The 19,916-nt window shown below is 60.4% G+C and overlaps 3 protein-coding genes across 6 annotated transcripts in view; 1 reads left to right on the forward strand and 2 right to left on the reverse strand.

Annotated features, from left to right (window-relative positions):
• On the reverse strand, window positions 1–3,135 carry ATP5F1D (ATP synthase F1 subunit delta). The gene is made up of 5 exons (XM_081135666.1): window positions 2,658–3,135; window positions 1,868–2,021; window positions 645–733; window positions 389–514; window positions 1–74 (listed from the first exon to the last, which is right to left on the reverse strand). The coding sequence occupies exons 1-4, from the start codon at window positions 2,796–2,798 to the stop codon at window positions 392–394; spliced, it is 507 nt and encodes a 168-aa protein (XP_080991792.1). The 5' UTR covers window positions 2,799–3,135; the 3' UTR covers window positions 1–74; window positions 389–391.
• On the forward strand, window positions 2,024–14,830 carry CBARP (CACN subunit beta associated regulatory protein). Of its 4 annotated transcripts, none has more exons than XM_081135663.1 (11): window positions 2,277–2,428; window positions 7,650–7,763; window positions 7,847–7,986; window positions 8,244–8,308; window positions 8,419–8,493; window positions 8,658–8,802; window positions 9,042–9,213; window positions 9,443–9,580; window positions 10,090–10,300; window positions 11,741–11,921; window positions 12,840–14,830. In XM_081135663.1, exons 5-11 carry the CDS (start codon window positions 8,487–8,489, stop codon window positions 13,894–13,896), a joined length of 1,911 nt encoding a protein of 636 aa, XP_080991789.1. In that variant the 5' UTR covers window positions 2,277–2,428; window positions 7,650–7,763; window positions 7,847–7,986; window positions 8,244–8,308; window positions 8,419–8,486; the 3' UTR covers window positions 13,897–14,830. The 4 variants fall into 4 exon arrangements, with proteins under 4 accessions (XP_080991787.1, XP_080991789.1, XP_080991790.1 ...); XM_081135664.1 differs by having other exon boundaries at window positions 8,419–8,468; XM_081135661.1 differs by lacking the exon at window positions 8,419–8,493 and having other exon boundaries at window positions 2,024–2,428.
• Window positions 14,681–19,916, reverse strand: part of STK11 (serine/threonine kinase 11) — a 19,568-nt gene continuing 14,332 nt past the window's right edge. The window contains exons 7-10 of the mRNA XM_081135665.1: window positions 19,026–19,083; window positions 18,745–18,941; window positions 16,356–16,574; window positions 14,681–15,711 (exon numbers count right to left, since the gene is read on the reverse strand). Coding sequence (XP_080991791.1) covers window positions 16,372–16,574; window positions 18,745–18,941; window positions 19,026–19,083 — 458 coding nt within the window. The 3' untranslated portion in view covers window positions 14,681–15,711; window positions 16,356–16,371. The remainder of the gene's footprint in view (window positions 15,712–16,355; window positions 16,575–18,744; window positions 18,942–19,025; window positions 19,084–19,916) is intronic.

Genomic DNA, 19,916 nt, shown 5'->3' on the forward strand with positions numbered 1-19,916 from the left:
TGGGGTCCTTGGTCTTTAATGGGGTGCAGACCGGGGACAAGCTGTCCAGAGGCGGCAGTGGGGAGCACAGGTCTCTACAGGGATGAGAGTGGAGGGTGGCAGGTCAGGTTGGTGGGATCTTTGGAGGTGGGAAACAAACCCCCTAGGTGATAGTCCCCCAAGGGCAGAGCAGGGTCTCTGGGCTCATCCCTACCCACCAGGCCTGGGCCCAGGGGGTGTGCTCTGGGAGAAGCTGGCAATGTGCCACCCCCTGGTGGCCTGGTCAACAAGGATGGCTACCTCTCAGAGGGGTTGCCCCACCCCCTCATACTGAACCCAAGGGAGCTGGTTCCAAAGGGTCCCACTCTGGGCCTTGGTTTCCCTGCTGACACTGGCAAGGGGCACGCACCGCCTACTCCAGGGCCTTCACCAGGGCTTCATTGGCCTCGATTCGGATTTGGATCTCAGCCCTCGCAGCCTCGTCCGCTGCCCCTGACAGCTCCGAATGTGCCTTCTCCAAGTTTGCCTTGGCTGCCTACAGTAGGTGGGTGGTTGGTGAGGGCCAAATAAGGGCCCTGGTCTGGCACCTGCCCCTCCACCCCCAAAGCCAGAAGCTCTTAGCTCATATGCCTTCTTGGTGCCTCAGTTTCCACTGGGACACTTACCCCCAAGTCCAGCATGTCCAATGTCACAGCCTCTTCAGCCAGTAACTGAACTGATGAATCAGCGTTCACTGTGACCGAGCCGCTGCTCACTGTGGAAGGAGGGGGGATGAGACTGCCACATCTAGGCTCAGGGAAAACCACCAGTCCCAGAATCGGGACAGTGGCCCAACAAGGGTCCTGGAGTACAGCATGGGGGATGTAGCACCTGGAGAGAACACATGGGAACAGGGCCACCAGGGGCATCTGTTGTGGCTGGGCATGGGGACAAAGACCCATCCCTTCACACATGAACCCATTAGCTGAGCAGGGCTGTGTTTGAATCCTGGCTGGCTCTAGCTTTAGAGACATGCTGGTGGAAGGTCTTAGAGCCAGTTTCTTTCTGCACAAGTTTCCTCCTTCTCTAAGTCAGGCTCCCCTCCCCAACATGTTTTATTTTTTATTTTTAGAGAACATTTATTAAAACTGGGGAGAATGAAACAAGGAAGGGCCTAGGACAGAAGCAGCAACAGGTACGGATCCAGTGTCCAGAATGGCCTCTGTATCTGCATGGGTGAAGCAAAGGTGAAATGAGGGTCTAGGAGGGGAAATGAGACTAGGCCGGGCTGCTTTGCTCACTAAAATGTAGAGAAGCCCGGCCAAGCGTGACTCAGTGGATGAGCATCGACCTAGGATCCAGGAGATCGTGGTTAGATTCCCGCTCGGGGCACATGCCTGGGTTGTGGGCTCAATCCCCAGTAGGGGGTGTGCAGGAGGCAACTGACCAATGATGACTCTCATCATTGATGTTTCTATCTCTCTCTTTCCCTTTCTCTCTCTGAAATCAATAACGATATGTTAAAAAAGTCAGAGAAAAGGGAGCCTTGAGGACAGGGTCAGGGAGTTAGAGCAGAACAAGCTGCAGTTGCCCATTGCTCCCTGGTCCCAAGTCTCGTGGGTTCCCTTAGAGTTTAGGAGATGCATTCCTGTGGAGGGAGGAGAGGGAGAAGGGAAAGGTGCAGGTGTGCTCCTGGGAGGGAGAGCACGCCTACCCAGCACCGGTTTTACTTCTCTTCCAAACCACAGCCAGTCCGGAGCTGAAGGCTGCAAGATGCTTCTGGCTTGCTTTCCACCGTCCTCCCAGTGCCCACAGCACTTTTTGTTGCCATATCAACTGAAATGGGGACTGACTTGCTGCACTGTGCAGCTCTGCCCAGCCCAGTTCTCTGTCCTCCTGTTGGACTCACCAAAGTATTTCGAGGTAGTACCATCCTCAGCATGGACGACGACCAGCCCTGGCCGCAGGACCTGCAGGGTGGGCACGTGGGATGCCAGGATACCGAAGGCTCCCGTCTGCGTGGGCACGTCCACCTGCCGGACGTTGGCGCCATTAAAGAAGACCTGGAGAAGAAACATGGGGAATAGGTCGCTACAGGCCAGTCCCACACCACCGGGATTCAGTCTTCCCAATAGTGAAATGGGCTGGGACAGGGCTGAGTGCCAATGGGAGACAAAGCAGCAGTCGCGATGGGGCCGATGCTTGGGTTTTAGTCCTTGGGCTTCAGTGCCATTATCTGTGAGAACGAAATCCAGCCACCAAAGCTTTTCGGCAGAGATATGCTATAAGGTTACCAGGAGTGCCTGCCAGGGAAAGACACCATAAGAGGTGCTTATCTCGGGAGAGGTGCCTGCAGCAAGGGGCAATGCCGGCTTAAAGGGCTGGTCCGGCCCTTGGGCGTCGCATTCCAGGTGGAAGGCCCGGGAGCTTGGAGGAGCCGGATCCCAAACCACATGGGGAAGCGACACAGGTACGTAGTACGAAATAGGAGTCCACAACCTGGGGGTTTGGGGCTCGGATTCCAGGTCTGGAATGGGGATCGACAACCTGGAGGCTGAGCGGCTTGGATCCTGGGGCCGGAATGGGGGTCGGCGACCTAGGAGTTGGGGAGCTCGGATCCGGAATTGGGCTTGGGGAGGTTCGTGCCCGAATCACGCGGGAGAGGGGCGCGGATCCGGGGTCCGGAATGGCGTCCGCACCTGCGTGGGTGAGGCGAAGGTGAAAGACATTTGTCCCGGGCCCGCGGCGGGGGCCGAGGCGACCGCCGCCTCGGCGTAGGCGCGAGCCTGGCGCACGAGGCGACCCAGGCCCGGGCGGCGGAGCAGCGCGGATGGCAGCATGGCGGAGGCGGCGCGTAGACCGAGTAGCTGGGGTCTGGCGGAACCTGGGTGGCCTAGAGGGCGAGGAGGACGAGGCGCAGAGACGCTTGGGGGAAGAATTAGTAGCGAGGGCGCACGCGCGAACGACTCCCGGCTGGCCGCGCGCCGCTCCGCGGAGTGCGCGGCACGCTGGGGGTTGTAGTTTCCTTTCAGCTCCAGTTCCCAGACCGCTGGCGGAGGGGAAGGGGGCTGGGGGAACCAAGGTTGGCGTTGTGTGGCTTGTGTGGCGCCGGGGTGAGAAACGGCCGTTAGAAGGTTCAGTTAGAAGGTTCTGCATGCAAGAACTAATAGCCTGTGCGAAGACCAAGAGGTCACCGTTTGCATTCCTGGTCAGGGCACGTGCCCAGGTTGCGGCTAGATCCCCAACAGGGAGCTTGCAGGAGGCAGCCAATCCATGTTGATGTTTTTCTCATCGATGTTTCTTCTCTCTTTCTCTCTCTCCCCCTCTCCCTTCTTCTCTCAAGTCAATAAAAACATTAAAAAACAAACAAAAACCAAAAAAACCCTGCGCGGAGAAGACACTTAAGTTGAATTCAGGATTTGGGGAGCGCTCATTGGATGCCAGGAGCTGGAGAGACATTAGAGAAATACCAAGATTCTACCTCTGGTGTGGGTGGGGGGGGGCATTTTACAGACGTTCAGCGTAATAACTAAACAAATCATGAAGTATGCTAGAAGGAAACATACTTTATTTTTTAAAGGAGCAAAAGGTGGGGGGGGAGGGAATGAGTGCAGAAATCCCGGAACAGCATCCTCAGGCAGAGGGTCCGGCGCAAGCAAACACCGGCGGTGCTAGCACAGCTTGGCTGTAATTCCCGCGAGCGCCACGAGACGACACCCCGGTGTCCGGAGACGCTCTAGTCGCAGCCCGGCCAGTCCGTCGCCCCTGCGAGCTGCTGACGCACTGGCGCCTGTGTGGTAGGTCGGGGGCTCCGCTGACATCACCGCGGTCTGCGCAGCCTCGCTCGTGGCGCTGACGTCACCAATCCGCCTCCGCGGTCACGCACGCAGGTCGGCGCACGGGGCCGAGCTCCCAATCCCTCACCTTGGGCTCCGGGAAAACGCGGAGTCCGGGTTGAACCGGAACGGCCTTTGTTGAGGACCAGAGGGATGCAAGGTGCAGGGGAGTGGGTGTCACTCCTAGGCCCAGGGCACCTGCTGCGGAGGCTTCCCAACCCTAGGGGCTGCATGAGTCCTAGCTTCTTACAGGGCCCAGGCAGACGCTGTCGCTGCGCCCCTGCCTCCCAGCATCCAGACCGAAAAAGCCTCCTCCGGGCTCTGGAGGTGGGGAAGGCGTGTGTTTTGGGAAGCCCTACTCACGTTTCTCGGGTGAGTCATGTGATCCTGTGTGCAGTCCGACCTCTCCTGGAGACCCGGACCCCACAGGGAGGCCTGATCTATCTAATAGGCTTCTCAAACCCATCCGCTGGACGACTTCTTTCCAATCCCCATTCCAGCGTGACTCATGGGTAAAGGCACCACCTGTTACTCAGGTCCTAAACCTTGAGTTACCCTGGAATACCCTGGTGGAACCATAGACAAGGCCTTTCCATTCAGCTTGGACATTGTGGCCATCACTGGTTTGGATGGTCTCAGCCTCCTCCCTTAGCCTCACCACAGGGGGCTTCATACACAGCCAGAGGTACCACGTTATTCCCCTCCTAGGAACCACAAGATGGTTTGTTTTCCCTGCTTCCTCAAACATATCTTCTGCAAACACACCTACCTACCTCAGGGCCTTTGCACATGCCATTCCTACTCACCTGGAGCCAGCTTTCCTGGGTTATTTATCCACTTGGCTGTCGCTTGCCCTCCTTTAGTGGTATCACCCTTTCAACCAGTCAATAAGTATGTTTTCTCCCGGGTGCCAGCCCTGTGCTATCCCTGGGGAGCCAGAGGTGAATGAGCTCCTGCTCTTGGAGCTCACCGTGTAATGGGGGCAGGAGTGAGTAGAGACGAAACACACAGGAGCTAGTAAGGTCGAGAGAGGGCCATAGCAAGAAACAAAGTGCAGCAAGGGACAGGAGTGTAGCGTGGTGGTTGTCATGTTAGTAGACAGAGGCATGGAGGCTTTGCTATGTGGGAAGTGTTGAAGGTGGGAAGGAGGGTCTCTTGCGACTGAGCTAGGGAAGAGGGGTCTTGCCTGGCACCTGCGAGTGCAAATGCCTGGAGGTTGAATTTGGGCATAATTGAGCAGTGTAGGCTTTCCCTGGTAAAAAGATGTCCTTGTGGGGCGTGGCTGGGATGGGACCCGGACCAGACGGATGGCAGGTTGGTGGCCTAAGCATCTAGAAGGACAATGCGCGACTTTCAGAAGGAGAAAAGGGGGAACAGCCTTGGGGTTTGCCAGATATGGGGGTTCTGCAGGGTAGTTCTGATGTCACCAGCGCTGGGCAGGCCCTGGTGGTTCTTTTCTATTATCTTTGTTCATCTCAACAAGGCAGGGCCCTGACAGTGCCGCCCTCACAAAGGAAGAAAGGGAGGACAGCCGAAACCCCTGGGCTGTGCACCTTGGGAACCCCCATACTGGGGGAAGATAAGGAGGGGGAGAAGATAAAGAGGGGGAGCCTATGCACCCCAGGACCCCGGGTTGGGGGGAGTCGTGCATTCCAGCATGCCTCCCTCATCCCCACCCTTCGGGACCCAGGGAAGGGTCGGGAAGTCGTGCTGCAGGGACTGGGGGCGGAGATCTGCCGCCGCGAGAGAGGGCGGCTCCGCGTGGGGAGGGGGCAACGGGGAGCGCAAGCTCCGCCCCCCCCGCCCCCGCCGGAAGGGAAGGGGAGGCGGTGGCCAGTGCGGACAGAGCCAGACGCAGCGGCAAACGCGGTGGGGGCTGCGGGCCTGGACCCGGCGGCACCCAGCGGGTGGGATAGGGCTCGTAGCCAACGCGGTCACGTGAGCGGCCCCTCCTTTCTCGCCGGCCTCCCCCGCGCACCGGGCTCTCCATTCATAAATTCTCCTCCCGCTCCGCGGCCACCGGGCGTTGGAGCCAGCCGAAAGCGCCGCGCAGCCGCCCGCCCGCCGCCCATGGGCCGCGCGCCCCAAGACTGAGGTAGGCGCGGCGGGCCCGGGGCTGCACCGGGGCGGGCGGGAGGCAGGCTAGGATCGCGGAGCCCAGGATCGCGGCCGGCTCCAGGGCCCGCCCTGGCTCCGGACCACTGTCCTTTCCCGACGAGGCCCGAGGGAGGGAGTTGGAGGATCGGGGCGGGCGTGGGAGCCAACCCTTGGAGCTCTGCACCTCGGCTTCGGAGGCCGGAAGAGGGACCTCCGCCCGCGCCCTTCCCCGGCCTCAGTTTCCCCTTGGGAGGTCCAGCGAGGGCGATGGCGTTTTCCCTCCTGGCTTAGCCCGAGGTTGAGATAAGCCTGGAGCTCGGCTCTGCCTGTCCTCGTTAGCCATCCCCGCCCCCGGGGCCGGATGTGAGCGCCGGGTTAGGCGCAGAGGCAAGCGAGCTCGGGGAGCGGAGGCCCGGCTGGACCTCAGGGTCTGGCCCGTGGGGAACCTCCACCCACCGCTCCTGTCCCCGCCTACCGCCGAGAGTCCACCTCTTTTCTTCCTCCGCCTCCTGCCATCTTCCCTGGTCTCCTGTCAAGTCCATGCGCCTCTGTCCCCTCCCCCTCCAGTATGAACTCATTTCTCAACCTACATATACGTGCGCCTTACTCCGGAGTAGACAGGGGTGCGGCAGCCAGTCTCTGACCCCGAGCGCTCAGGACACCTGGCTTTCGCCAGCACCCTCCCCTTCTCTAAGCCTCCGTTTCTCCCGCTGTAGCGTGGGATCAAAACCCGAAAGTGGTGGGGACGCTGGAGCCTGTGCACAGGCATTCCCTTTCCTCTGGGAAGGACCGCGTGGGCGCCGAGCCGACTCAGGGCTGCTGGTCATCCAGCCCCAAACTCTGTTCCCTGAGATTCCAGAGTGCATCCCAGTCCTTCCCGCCCGGAGAAGGGTCAGGTGCAATGCCTGGACAGCCTTTTTCCCCGAGTGCCGGGCCCCTCCCCGGCCTCAGTTTCCCCTGGCGTAAGGCAGGCTTGGAGGCCAGCCAGCTCGCGCTGGGAAAGGCTGCTGGCGGAAGCACTCGGCCTCTCGGGCTGGGCACCCGGGCGCGGGGAGGAGCGCAGCAGCCATTTTGATGCCCAGGGCCCGCAGGAGTCGCCCCTGCAGGAGGCCTCCCTCCCACGCCACGCCCCTCCCCGCCCCTCCCCTCTCCAGTGCTCCCTGGCAAACCCCCCCCTACCCCCCCAGCTCTGCCTGCTCACTCAGTCGCCATGGGAACCAGATTCTTCAGGGCTGGGAACAGATGCGCCTTCTTTGGCCTTTTCACTCCCACTAGTGCTCGGTGGAAGGAGGCCTTTACCTCCAGAGTCAGGAGCCTGGAGACACTGTGCTCAGCCCCTCCGCCACACTCCTCTTGGTGGACTACTTGTCCCCAGTCTCCTGGGACTGCCCATCCCTCTCCCCTGATGGGGCAGACAGGGCCAGCCCTGTGGTCGCTATGGGTTGTGGGCAAGCAGGTGGAGCTGACAGTCTGTTTCCCCATTCTCCCAGGGAGGCTTCCTCTTTCCTGGGCAGGGTTCCAAGCCCCTGTTACCTTGGGGGTCCTGCCCCATCAGCTGGGGAGGCAGTTAACCTCCCTATTAAAGATGGGGAGATGGAGGTCCCTGCTGGGCACTGATCTGAGGGGGTGGGAGCGGTGTTGGGTTCCCCCCACCTCTCTGTGAGTCATTGCCCTGTGTGGGCTGCTGCTCTGACTCCCTGGGATGAGGGAGGAGGCAGGTACCCAGGAGTTGGAGCTGAGCAGCACCCCCCTCCCCAGGCCCTTTCTCCTCACCTCAAAATGCAGCCCACGGCCACCATGGCCACGACTGCCGCCACCGCCACCACAGACACCCTGACCACGACGTGGGACAATACCACAGGCCACCCCACTGTGAGTGATGGGGTTGGGGAGGGAGATTAGCGGGTCTGGGCCACCAGAGTCCAGGCAGGACCTGACACCCCCCCACCCCACAGGCGGAGCCTGACCCCATCCTGGACAACTATATGCTATTGGTGGTGGTGATGTCACTCTTTGTTGGGGGAACCCTCGTGGTGCTGTCCGGTGTGTTGCTCCTGTGCAGGCGCTGCTGGGAAGTCCACCAGGGCTTCAACAGGTTGGTGCCTACCACCCCGCTGCTTTCTGGGAGGCCTGGGGGCCCTGGAGCTGGGCAAACATCTTACAGCTGGCCAGTGGGGAGCAGGTGCACCATACCTGTGCAGGGGCAGTGGTGTTTGAGGATGTTGGGTGCACATGTGCCTGTGCAGGGACCAGGTCCCAGCAGATGGGCTCCAGTGAGCTCAGAATGCTGCCCATGGGCATGAGCCCTGCAGGCACCCTTGCCTACCTTGCTCTCCTGTTGTCCCACCCCAGAGCCACAGAGGAGGCAGAGAAGACGACTACCACCTACTTGGACACCAGCACCCACCGGGTCCAAGGTGAGGTGCTGCCCAGGCCCCACCCCTGCCCAGGCCCCTCCCCCTGTCCACTCCTAGGCCTTCCCCCTCGGGCCTCCTGACCTTCTGTGTCTGTCTGTCTCCCCCACCAGACTGGGCGCAGCTCGATTCCGACTCATCTCTGTTTCCTTAAAGCCCACGCGTAGGTGCTCACAGGCGCATGCTGAGTGAGTGAGTGTGTGAGCGGATGAGCGAGTGCCCGCCCACCTCCCTGTCCATCCCTGGTGGTCAGTCGGGCCCCCTCGCTCCCTCCCCATCCCGTCCTGCCCACAGTCTGCTGGCATCAGGCACGGCCCACCCGGGGCCCACCCTCTCTTGGCTCTCCTCGCAGACCCCGAATTGAGGGGGGAGGACCTCGAGGGCCAGGATGCAGAGACCGAGCGCTTCCTGTCTACCAGCTCAACCGGGCGCCGCGTATCCTTCAACGAGGCAGCCCTGTTTGAGCAGAGCCGGAAGGCGCAAGACAAGGGCCGAAGGTAAGGGGATCCCTGGGAAGTCAGCACCCTCAGGGCTGGAGCATGGCCTTGATACTGGGCTCACTGGGCAGAGCTGGCCTCTGCTGGGTGGCCTTCATACTCTGCTCTCCCCAGACCCAACAGGGTGGACAGTGGGGCCATGGAGCAGCAGTATGTGGGCTGGGGGTATCTGGCTTGTGTGGGGTGGGGCCAAGCTCAGGGATGGGCCACTCAGTGACTGGCGGGTATGCTGGGCACAGGTATACCCTGACAGAGGGGGACTTCCACCACCTGAAGAACGCTCGCCTCACCCACCTGCACCTGCCACCCCTCAAGATTGTCACCATCCATGAGTGTGATTCCAGCGAGGCCACTGCAACCACCATGCCTCACCCCACAGCACCTCCCAAGGCCAGCCTTGCCATATTCCAGGTGAGTATGGAGAGGTTGGCAGCCAGACTTAGGCTTGGTGGGAGGGACCCCTACCCTTACCTGGCAGGTGGCACCTTTCCGGCTCTCTGAGCCAGGCCCCTTATCTCAGGATGGGGAGGGAGGGCTGGCTGGGATGCATAGAGGGGGGCTGGGCCCAGCATCCCCCCTCACCCACCAGTGCTCTTTGACCTATCAACTGCTTCCTCCTCCACCCGGCTCTGTCCCACAGCCCCCGGGGAAGGCCCTCACTGGCCGCTCCGTGGGCCCCAGCTCCGCATTGCCAGGTGACCCCTACAACCCTGCCACGGGCCCTGCTGACTTCGAGATCAGCTCCTCCTCATCCAGTGACTCCGGGGAAGGCACCTCGGTGAGGGCTCCCATCTGTCCCACTTGTCTCTCCCTGTTCCACTTCAGGACAGGTCAGCCTGTGGCCTCCCACCTCAACAGCTCTCCTTGCCCAGGCCTGGTCCCTGAAGGGGCCACAGCACACAAGTGGGCTCTTGTGAACTGGGGAGCTGCCCACGGGCATGAGCCCCGCGGGGTGGGCAACACATAGGACACATGCACAGCCTCTCGAACACGAGTATGCTCACACATGCACAAAGCACTTGGGCAGCTGGGCAGGGTGTGGTCAGGACCCAGCCCAAGCCCCAGGGTGAGTACTCCCGGACATTTATTCTTGGACCCCCTCTGTGCAGGGCTGGAGAGGACACAGCTAGCCAGTACCTAGCCGAGTACCTGGGAAACTTGGGCAGCATCTGGGGAGGAGGAGAGAACTCCCTGCTCCCCCTTTGCAGTTAGCCTGGGCTGAGTAATAGGCGGGGGACAGTGGGGAAGGGGGCCGTTTTGCCTGAAAGCATCCTTCTTCCCTCCCAGACGGATGCAGGTGCCAAGATCACCAAGCCTGGCAGGCTGGGGACCTCTGTGGGGCCCCGGGAGGCAGGTCCAGGCTCTGGGGCGGGCCCAGTCCTGCAGTTCTTCACCCGCCTAAGGCGCCATGCCAGTTTGGATGGGGCCAGCCCCTACTTCAAGGTCAAAAAATGGAAGCTGGAACCTAGCCAGCGGGCATCAAGTCTGGACACGAGAGGTGAGCTGTGGCCCCTGGTGGGGAGTGAGGGCCAGGGACCCTGCCCCAAGCAGCCATAGGGTGAGAGGCTCAGAACCCAGGGTGGGGGGTGGGGTCTATGCTCCTGAGAGGCGTCTCCAGTTCCTGCCCCATGCTGGCCAATGGGTGCCCTGTCCAAGATCTCAGAGCTGGTCAGGAGGGGGCCCAGGGCCATGCAACGAGCTTTTTTAGGGCCCCAGAGGGTAGTGTTTTTGGCTTTGCTGTCTGTCTATAGTGGTGGTGGGCAAGCAACAGTATATTACATGGAAACGAGTGTGGCTGTGTGCCCATAAAACTTTACAGCCCTGGCCAGTGTTCCTCAGTGGTTAGAGCATTGGCCTATGAAATGAAGGGTTGTGAGTTCAATTGCCGGTCAAGGGCACGTACCTGGGTTGCAGGTTTATTCCCTGGCCCTAGTCAGGGCACATGTGGGAGGCAACCAATTGATGTGTCTCTCTCACATTGATGTTTCTCTCTCTCTATTACTCCCTCCCTCCCTTCCACCCTCTCTCAAAATTCAATGGAAACCCCCCCCCCCACAAAAAAACTTATTTGCGCCAGGTGGAGGGCCCATTTGGCCACCCCTGGACAAATGACAGCAACGTTGAACCCAGCAGACCCAGAAGCATATGGAGTCCTGGATATAGGGCTTCTTTACCCTCAGCCCAAGGCAGAGTTATGCGGGGGCTTGGGGAGGTGGACACTAGCAGCTGTAACCAGAAGCTCAAAGGAGTTTAGTTGGCCAGGCCAGGTCATGCATGTGCTTGCTTCCTTGTGGAGGAGGTGGGGAGAGGGGACAAACAGTGTCAGAGAGAGAAGGTACGTGGCCAGTGCCTGTGCCATCCTCCTTGTTGGGGCCTGGCTCCAGCCAGCATCAGAGAGGGAGGGGTGAGTTCTGGCCTAGGTGCTCCTGGCCAGAGAGGGAGGGCCTGCCCTGCTGCCCTGTAGGGAGCCCAGAGGCATCCTGTAATTCCTGAGGGTGTCTACAGTAGTACCCAGAACCTACCTATTTGCTAGGTGACTGTCCTCCCTACTCCTGAGGCCTTCCCACTGAAGCTTCTCCCAGGCCTCTGTGGTGGGAGGGTCCTGGCCTCTGTCCAGGTGGCCCATGGGCAGGGGTGAGGCTGGCAGGAGAGGGCTTCACCTCTTCCCTCACCCCCGCAACCTGTTCCTGAGAATTCACTCCTTCCCACATCTGTGCGTTAGCCCAGCTATGCCTGCCACTAGGTAACCAGTTCAAGCCCCCGCTGTAGCCACACCTGTTTTCCCTGGCTGCTCAGGGCACTACTGCTGCCTATACACAGCTCACACCTGCACAGCAGGGTGTCACAGGCTCACCGGGCCCAGGCTGGTGCCTGGGGTGGGAGTGGGGTGCAGTGCTGGGAGGGGCCCAGGCAGACTGATGTGCCTCCCTCTGCACAGGCTCCCCCAAGCGACACCACTTCCAGCGGCAGCGAGCAGCCAGCGAGAGCATGGAGCAGGAGGGGGACACCCCTCACATGGACTTCATCCAGTACATTGCCAGCACAGGCGCTGCTATGGCCTTCCCGCCCCCCTGCCCCTTTCTGGCCAGCCCCACCAGCCCGTCCCCCGCTCTCGGCAGGTATTTTTCAGTAGATAAAGGTGCTAGGGGTGGGCCTGTGGGCCCCTGCCCTACCTAGTCACCCATAGGTAGCCAAGGGAGTGCTTTCCCCACCTTGTCTGCAGGGCAGACAGGCAGTCAATTTCCTCCCGTGCCACTGCCCCTCCTGGAGGCTGCCTCGCTGGGGCCACCTATCCAGCGTGGACCGTGGACCGGAGGAAGGGAGCAGGGGGAGACTGGGTAAGGGCCAAGGGGAGGGTCCCCAGGACTAAACACCTACACAGGCAGGGCTGCTGGGAGTCCCCAGTGGAATCCTTGGCCTGAGGGACCCCCTCCCACCTGCCCAGGTTCCTTCTCAAAAACTGTCCTGACCACATCTGCCAGCAGGACCACCTCCCACAGCCCAAGGGCAGTTATCCTGAAACTCTGGGCCCATGTCAGTGACATGGGGGAATCCAGGGAGCAGGGCAGGGTTCCTACACTTCCTGGTCTGGGTAGAGACCCCTTCTGATTGTGTATCGTCCTCCTAGTTCTTTATTACTCCAAGATGGTGGGAGGGTGCTAAGTGGCATATCCAGGCACCTAGGGGTAGGGGCCCCCCACCTGCTTAGTTCCTCCCCACACTGCCCCTGCACTAAGATGTTAGGAAGAAGGCAGCTCAGAGAAAGCTCTTTCTGGGTGAGGAGCCAACCACCTGCAGTGCCTATAGGTGTTTGGGTTACATATTGTATAAGACATCCTGGTTGAAAAGCAGGCTCCAGGAGAGCTCAGGGTTTACCAAAAAAGCATCCCCTGCAAAGGAGACAGCATTTAAAAAAACTCACCTTCTGCAGAGCCTGACCAAGGTGGAGAGTCCCTATCTGTGCCCCCCTCCCTGACGGAGCAGGGTGGCCGGGGAGGGCATGGGGGAGCCCTCTGACTGTTGCGCCTGGCTTGCAGGCTAGAGGTGGAGGAGGAGGAGGCAGGCGCCGCGGGAGGAGTGAACCCCGAGCCCCCCTCGGAGCGCAGCTTAGGTGGTGCGGGGCCTGACCAGCAGCAGGAGTCAGACAGTGAGCGGGATGCAGGGCCAGAGCATGCCCAGACCATCTACCGCGACATCTGGAGCCTCCGTGCCTCTCTTGAGCTGCACGCAGCCACCGCCTCAGACCACAGCAGCAACGACCGTGACTCGGTGCGCAGCGGAGACAGCTCTGGCTCCGGGGGCACGGCGCCCGCCTTCCCACCGCCCTCGCCGCCGCTCACACTGCGGCCCTCCGATGGCGAGGTGGGAGGGCCCCGCAAGCTGCTGCAGATGGACAGTGGCTATGCCAGCATCGAGGGACGCAGCACGGGTGACGATGGGCCTCCTAGTGCGCCCGAGAAACCCTCCTCCTTCCCTAGTGTGGGCCACGCGGCTATAGTTGGGGGCAGCTTCGACGGGGCCGCTGCCGAGGAGTCCCCCTGGCCTTGCAGCCCGCGTGCCTGGCCTCGCCGCACACCACGCCGGGACTACAGCGTGGACGAGAAGACCGATGCGCTCTTCCACGAGTTCCTGCGCCACGACCCACACTTCGACGATGTACCACCCATGGCTGGGCGCCATCGAGCTCGTGCTCACCCGCACACTCACGCACGCAAGCAGTGGCAGCAGCGGGGCCGGCAGCACAGTGACCCCTGCGAGCGCGCTGCACCCTCTGCACCCCCGGGGCCTGACCCTCGCCCCACACGTGCGCCTCTGCGCCGTGGCGACAGCGTCGACTGCCCACCCGACAGCCGCGCAGGTGAAGACCCAGCCGGCCCCCCAGCACCCACCATTCCTGCCATTGAGGAGGAGCCTGGCGGCAGGTGCCCAGGATCGGGCCTGTGTGCCCGGCCCTCAGAGGTACTGCTGGACAAGCTAGCATCTGGCCTCGAGAATAGACTCTTACTGCCACACCTCGCCCAGCCCGTTACCGCGGCCCCCGTGCTGGCCACCGCCACTGCAGCACCCACATCCCCGGACCACAGCCCCGCCTAAGCCCCGCACCCCGCTCTCCTATTGCGTGCACAAGGCCTCCGTGGCCAGTCCTACCAGCAGCACGAGGTCCTGGTGAGCGTGTGCTGAGACCAGGGGTCCTCAGGTGCAACAGTACTGCCCCCGACAACCCCATGCTGCCGCGGTGTGCCTGTGCACAGTCCCCTCCAGTCACTAAGCTGGGTTCCTGCATCATTCCAAGGCACAAGGACCCTGGCCTATCTGGAGGGAGCAAGGCGTATTCTCATCTTTGCGCTACTGAGGAACATGTTCACTTGCCCTTACCTGAACCGGTGTAGCCTCTGGATGGTGGTAGGGCTTTCATTCACAGGAGATGGCTGCAACCTAGAGGGACTGCAGCCCGATTGCGTGAGACATAAGTGCAGAGTGCCCCTCCCAGGGCCAAGTGAGCTTTGAGGCATGTCTGGTCTGTATTTGCTGAGTTCACGCCAGGGTGCATGCTCCAAGCTCACTGGGACATGGACCACAGGGTGCTGAGGATTGGCAAAGAGTGGACCGGCATGGCTGCCAATTCCCCTCCCTGAAGCTGTTACCTCACTGGGGCGTGTGTTCCGGTGTGTTCAACTGCAGACCAAGCCTCCTCCAAGCAATAACCACGCCCACTGCTGCTGCTGTCCCCAGCCCTGGAAGAACCCTCCCTCTACCCTCCTCCCCAGTCTGCAATCGCCCTGCCCTGCGCATGTGAGTGGTGCGCCAGCCCCGCAGCCGCACATCCAAAGAGCCCCAAGACTCATCAGTGTTTGAAACTTACACAAACCCAATCGGCCAAGGTTTCAAGTTTCCCAAGCTTTATTTATTGCCAAAAGATGGGGCAGCTGAGCCACACCGCCCCATCCCTCAAAGCTTCCTGCATTCTGTGTACCTTAGTGATGGAGTTTGTTTTGTTTAATGGTTGATTATAAATATTTACTGCATACTCTTGCTCGCTCTGGGTTTTCTCTGGGGTTCTAGTTCAGAGGCCTTGGGGGAAAGCGCCAGGGTCCTGCACACTTGGCCCCTGCCCTGGGGCTGAGCCAAAAGGGCCTGTTGAGCTTTGGAGAGCACAGAGGGCCAGTGTGGCCAAAGGCAGGGCCCCAGGGAGGCCCAGGAGCTCCACACGCTGCCAACAAGACCTTAAGATGGAGGCCAGCCCCTGCACTGGTTCCAAGGAGGGGCCCCATGTGCATATTCAGATAACTCACCTGACAGCACGTCCTGCCACCCGACAATTCCCAAACACCCCTCACAACCACAGCTCAAATTGACCTGTTTTATTTTTTTCTTAAAAAAAAAAAGAAAAAAAAGGAAAAGGAACCAACCAACCAAAAAGGCAGCCACCTGGCTCCCACGGGCACTGGGCATGTGTCTCGGTGGGCATGTCTATCCACCCCTGCTGGGCTGCAGTCTGTTTGAACACATCACTAGGTATGGGAGGTGCTAACATGTACAAAGTAAAGAGAAGTCGGGTGAGAACCAGTAGTCTAAACGTAAAGTGCACGGCGAGGTCTGTGCAGGGTCCATGGCCTGGCCTCACCCTCCCTTGGCCAGGAAAGGGGCCTGGCACAGGATTGCAAAGTCAACAGGAGGTTGTATCCACTACCCACGATGGGGGGAGGGGGAATAGACCCCAGTCTCTGCTGTCCCCCAGCAAGAGCCCTACAGGAACACCCCCCGACACACACACTGGCTTCCTGAGGGTTGGTCAGCACGAAAGGTGTGGCGGTGGCCTTCCTGGGTTGTGGGCGGTAGGTCAGCAGTCGTTGGGAAGACTGAGGAGGACCTGGGCTATTGCACCTGGCCAGGGCTCTCGGAGATGGGCTGCAGATGGACGGAAGGTATGTCAATCCCAGGTGGGTAAATACATTCTGCATCCCCAGGAGCTTCCCCACCCTGAGGCCCACTGGTAGGGCAGTAAAACTGAGGCTGTGTCCCATGGGGCTGTCAGACATCTGGAGAGGCCAGGGAAAGGTTTGCTGACTTGAGGGGCCACCCTGTGAGTTACTCATTGCTCACTGTAGTTAAGCAGAGCCCTCAGAAGCCCTGTGGCTGGGCAGGGGCAGCTGCTGCCTCAGGCCCACACCCCACTGCCCACATCCTGAGTAAGTGACAGTTTCTAGCACCTCTGGAGCCTAATCCCCACTTCCTAGACTGGGGCGACCAGTGATAAGAGGGGGAAGCAGGGACCAGGATTACAGCCTCAGCTAGACCCCAGCCACTCCCAACACCACTGTCCCAGGAGAAGCCTGGAGATAGGGAGGGCAAGCTCCTCACCCTACTCCTAGCTTTCCTCCTGCACAGGGGCTTCACGTCCTGAGTGACCTGCCCCCGACTCTGGTGGCAGTGATCATAGACTGACAGGACGAGGGCAGAACTGGCTGTGGTCAGCAATGTCCACAGGTGATTTGGCTAAGTTTGGGCAATGCTCACTCCCACCCACTCCCGCCATCCCTGCTGCGGCCCACCTATGGCCGACCGCCCTCACTGCTGCTTGCAGGCCGACAGCCGACGGATCTTGCCGCTGGCGGAACAGGCCTTGCGGGCAGGGTTGGAGGCGGCACTGGCCCGGCGCTCTGCCCTTGATTTGGTGCTTAGCTGCACCGAATCGGTGCCATTCATGCACATGGTCTTGGGCAGGCCCCGACTCTGTCCGTTCTGACTGGCCTCCTCTTCTGGGACTTGTCCTAGGAGGGAGAGGGCAAGTGTGGGCTGATGGGGACCCAAGACCAACAACCCCCCCCACAGTCACCCTACTCCCCAGGCATGACCCCACCTGTCCTGCCCAGGTCCTGCCTGCAGGGGCCCTCACCCAGGTAGATGGAGAGCTGGCCTCAGAGTTGGCTAGCAGACCAGGCCAAGACCCAGACACTTGGTGAAGAACCAGGGTCCTGGGACACTGGTGAGAGCCTCAGCCCTCTCACCTGTTCAGAGGCCACACCTTGCTGCGCTGCCCTGTGGGACTTCGGAGGGGCTGGGCTCAGGCTGGGCATGTCTCTCAAAACAGCACACTGGGATGAAGGGATCAGTGCCAGGAACCTACTATGACCTCTCCCTCATCCTCAAAGCATCCTGAGTGCTATGTGCCTGGGACTTCATGCCCATCTGCACTCCTGTGCTCACTGAGGGCCCACGAAGCTCAGTCAGTGACAATGAAAACTGGTCTGTTGCCAGAGGCCTGCCCTCCTACAACAGCCATGGGAAACTGCCCCCAACTCCTCTCCAACACAGAGCCCCTCTCTGCCAAGGGTGTCCAGGGCCTGACTCATGGCTTCAGGAACTTGCCACACCCACCTGTGTGCGCCCAGGTCACAGCTCATCCCTGCTCACAGAATCCTGCTAGACAGAGCAAGTAAGGGGTCTCCGCACCGAAGACTGAAGCCCAGCCATCAGTGCAGCATTTGAAACTTGCCCTACTCACTCTCAAAGCACTGTGCCAGCAGCAATTAACCAGAACCAAAGCCCAGTTCTCCTGGATGGCAGGATCCTCATGGTGGGGACAACTGAGAGCCTCTGAGGGTAACCAACCGACTAGGATCAGAGTGAGTGGGGTCTTGGCCCCAGCACAGCCTGTCACTGACCCATGAAAAGGTCAGAGAGAAGTGGCTGCCCGACCTTGGAAATGGACTTTCCCACTTCTAGGTTGGAGGACATTCCCAGGGCAGGGCTCCCCACTGGGAAAAGGCCACCCTGGCCTCTTACACAGGCCCGAAGGGTGCTTGGGAGCCAGCTCTGGGGACCTGTCAGGATCCTTACTCAGCCTTGCTAGGACAATAGGCTGCCTGCTGGTGAGGGTAACACCCAGGTGCTGGTCACCTGTCATGGGCCCCAGTGCCCCTGAGAGACAGGACACCTTGCTCTTGTTTTGTGTGAAGGGGCCAGAGGCTCCAGAAGGCCTCAGATCCAGGACTAGAGTGCAGCGAGGTCTCTCAGGGCCAGAGCACCACACACACATTACCTCCATGGGCTTCAGGCCCCAGGCCCCACAGGGAAATGGCTAAGCCAAAGCCATAGTGATTTTGGGCCCTGTGGGCAACAGCCCCAAGCTGACCCTGTGGCCACAGACCCCAGGACAGTGGGACTCTTGGACCCTGCCCAGCTCTGCTACGGACACAGCTCCTGGGGCCCAGCCCATCTGACAGGCTACCACTGCATAATGGTTCTCTCTACAATAAAAACCTACCACCTGGCTGATGAGCCAGGGAGGGGACACAAGCATAACCCACACATAAGCGTTGGGCAAACCTTTATGATGGGGCCTACAGAACCAGGCCTGAAACAGAACTATGAATGCTGTAAAGGGACACATCTGGCAGCAGGGACAGCTGCCCAGTCTCCCTCAGACACCTGGACAGGGTCAGTGAGGGCCCGTGGGGGGTGCACGGCCTGGCCCCTACAGCCCAGGTGGGCAGGGTGGCTATGCTAAAGCATGGAGCTCCTCCTCGAGCTCCTGTGCGCCCCCGGCCTCAGCTTCCTCTGCAGAAAGGTCTGCGCACTGGCTCTGCTGGGTGCCTCGCTCCTCTCTAAGCCCTGCCTCAGACGCCTCCTCGCCACCTGGGGAAGCAAGGCCACTCATCAGGGTTGGAATCAGGGCCATGAGGGCCACTGGACCCTCAGGGCGGTCAGAGGGGCCTCCCCCATCGCTCACCCCTTGGCAGGACATGGTGTACAGTCTGCAGAAGTAATGCAGGGGGAGCCTGGGGGGCCTTTGCCCTCTGGGTCCCCACTTGCTTCTATGGCTGTGAGCCCCACCAAGCCCTTGGGGTCTGTGCTGGCTTGGATGGACCTGCCCTGAGGGCTCGGGGACACTGGGAACATCCAGGCTGGGCTGAGAGCCACCATGATTGCCAGACTCACCAGGCACCGTGAAGTCCTGAGTGTAGATGATGTCATCCTCAATGTCAAAGAGGTCCTCGTCCCCTTCATCATCAGCGCAGCCATGAAGGTCCTCCAGGTAGGGCACAACAGTCATGCCGCGCCACCGGTCCTTGCAGTCCGAGCTTGGTGGGATGGGCACCAGCTCCTCAGCCAGTGGGTGCTTCTTCTGGAACCAGCTATGGAAGCCAGCACATCAGGATGGCCTGGAGCTCCAGCTCCCCATGCAGGCCCCGCCCAACCAGGCACCTGAGGACACTCACCTGTGCTGCCTGATCTGCTGTATGGAAAACCTCTTGGCTGGCTCATATTCCAGCATCCCTGAGGAGGGGACCACGGGGGAGTCAGCATGGGCCCCTGCCCAGCTCTACCCCGCCCACCTGGTGCTTTCTAGCAGTGCTGGGCCTGTAACTATGTGGACATGGCACCCAAAGGGACCTGTCCTATGGGGACATGAAGGGCTATCCTGGCACCAAAGGCCTACACAGCCATCTGTGGAAAACTGCAAAGCCATAGGCAGCGTGGCTGGGAAGACAAAGAGGGGAGACTGCTTTTCAAAACGAGAACAGAGCAGGCCAGGCAGGATGCAAGCCCCAATCCACAGGTGTTGGATCTGTGTTCACACACTTGAGAATGAGGAAGCATGGGGCTGCCCTCTGCCAGTGCCCAGCCATCAAGGCCATCGAAGCTGGTGACCCGAGATTCCAGCCAGGAGCTCATGGCTCCTAAAACGGCAGCAAGGGCAGCATATCATGGGTGCTCATACACCCGGGGGCAGGTCCCATACCAGGATAATCACTAGGAAAGGGAAACACTGGCCCAAGGCCCATCCAACCAGGATGGCAACATCACACTCAAGCCACAGAGTACCAGAGCCCTCAGTTTCTGCTGCTCCCACCCCTCACTCCCTGTTTCTCCTGCTCCCTTCCCAGTGGGAGGACAGAGTCGTGCCTCCTGAGCATGATGCAGAGGAGGTAATGGGGTGCAGAGCTAAGCTCTGAACCACCAGAGGGAGGGCGACTTGTATTCAAGAAACAGCAGCAATTTTGGAAGCTGAAGAACTGAAGATCTGAGTGGCGTGGGGAGGGAAAGGGGGAAATCATGGTGGTGGTCAGCTGGGAGGCCCCTATCAGCTTTTGCTTCCCCTGTTCCTG

This window comes from Miniopterus schreibersii, assembly GCF_964146895.1.
Source record: "Miniopterus schreibersii genome assembly, chromosome: 4".
Classification (NCBI taxonomy): Eukaryota; Metazoa; Chordata; class Mammalia; order Chiroptera; family Miniopteridae; genus Miniopterus; species Miniopterus schreibersii.

Bases quoted from the DNA above. Each gene is read 5' to 3' on its own strand.
- ATP5F1D (XM_081135666.1), bottom strand. From the start codon at position 2,798: ATGCTGCCATCCGCGCTGCTCCGCCGCCCGGGCCTGGGTCGCCTCGTG. The intron at 2,022-2,657 runs GTGCGGACGCCA...TTTCTTCTCCAG, and splicing joins CCTTCGCCTCACCCACGCAG to GTCTTCTTTAATGGCGCCAA. The intron at 734-1,867 runs GTGAGTCCAACA...CTCCTTCCACAG, and splicing joins TACTACCTCGAAATACTTTG to TGAGCAGCGGCTCGGTCACA.
- CBARP (XM_081135661.1), top strand. From the start codon at position 7,671: ATGCAGCCCACGGCCACCATGGCCACGACTGCCGCCACCGCCACCACA. The intron at 10,301-11,740 runs GTGAGCTGTGGC...CCCTCTGCACAG, and splicing joins ATCAAGTCTGGACACGAGAG to GCTCCCCCAAGCGACACCAC. The intron at 11,922-12,839 runs GTATTTTTCAGT...CCTGGCTTGCAG, and splicing joins CCGTCCCCCGCTCTCGGCAG to GCTAGAGGTGGAGGAGGAGG.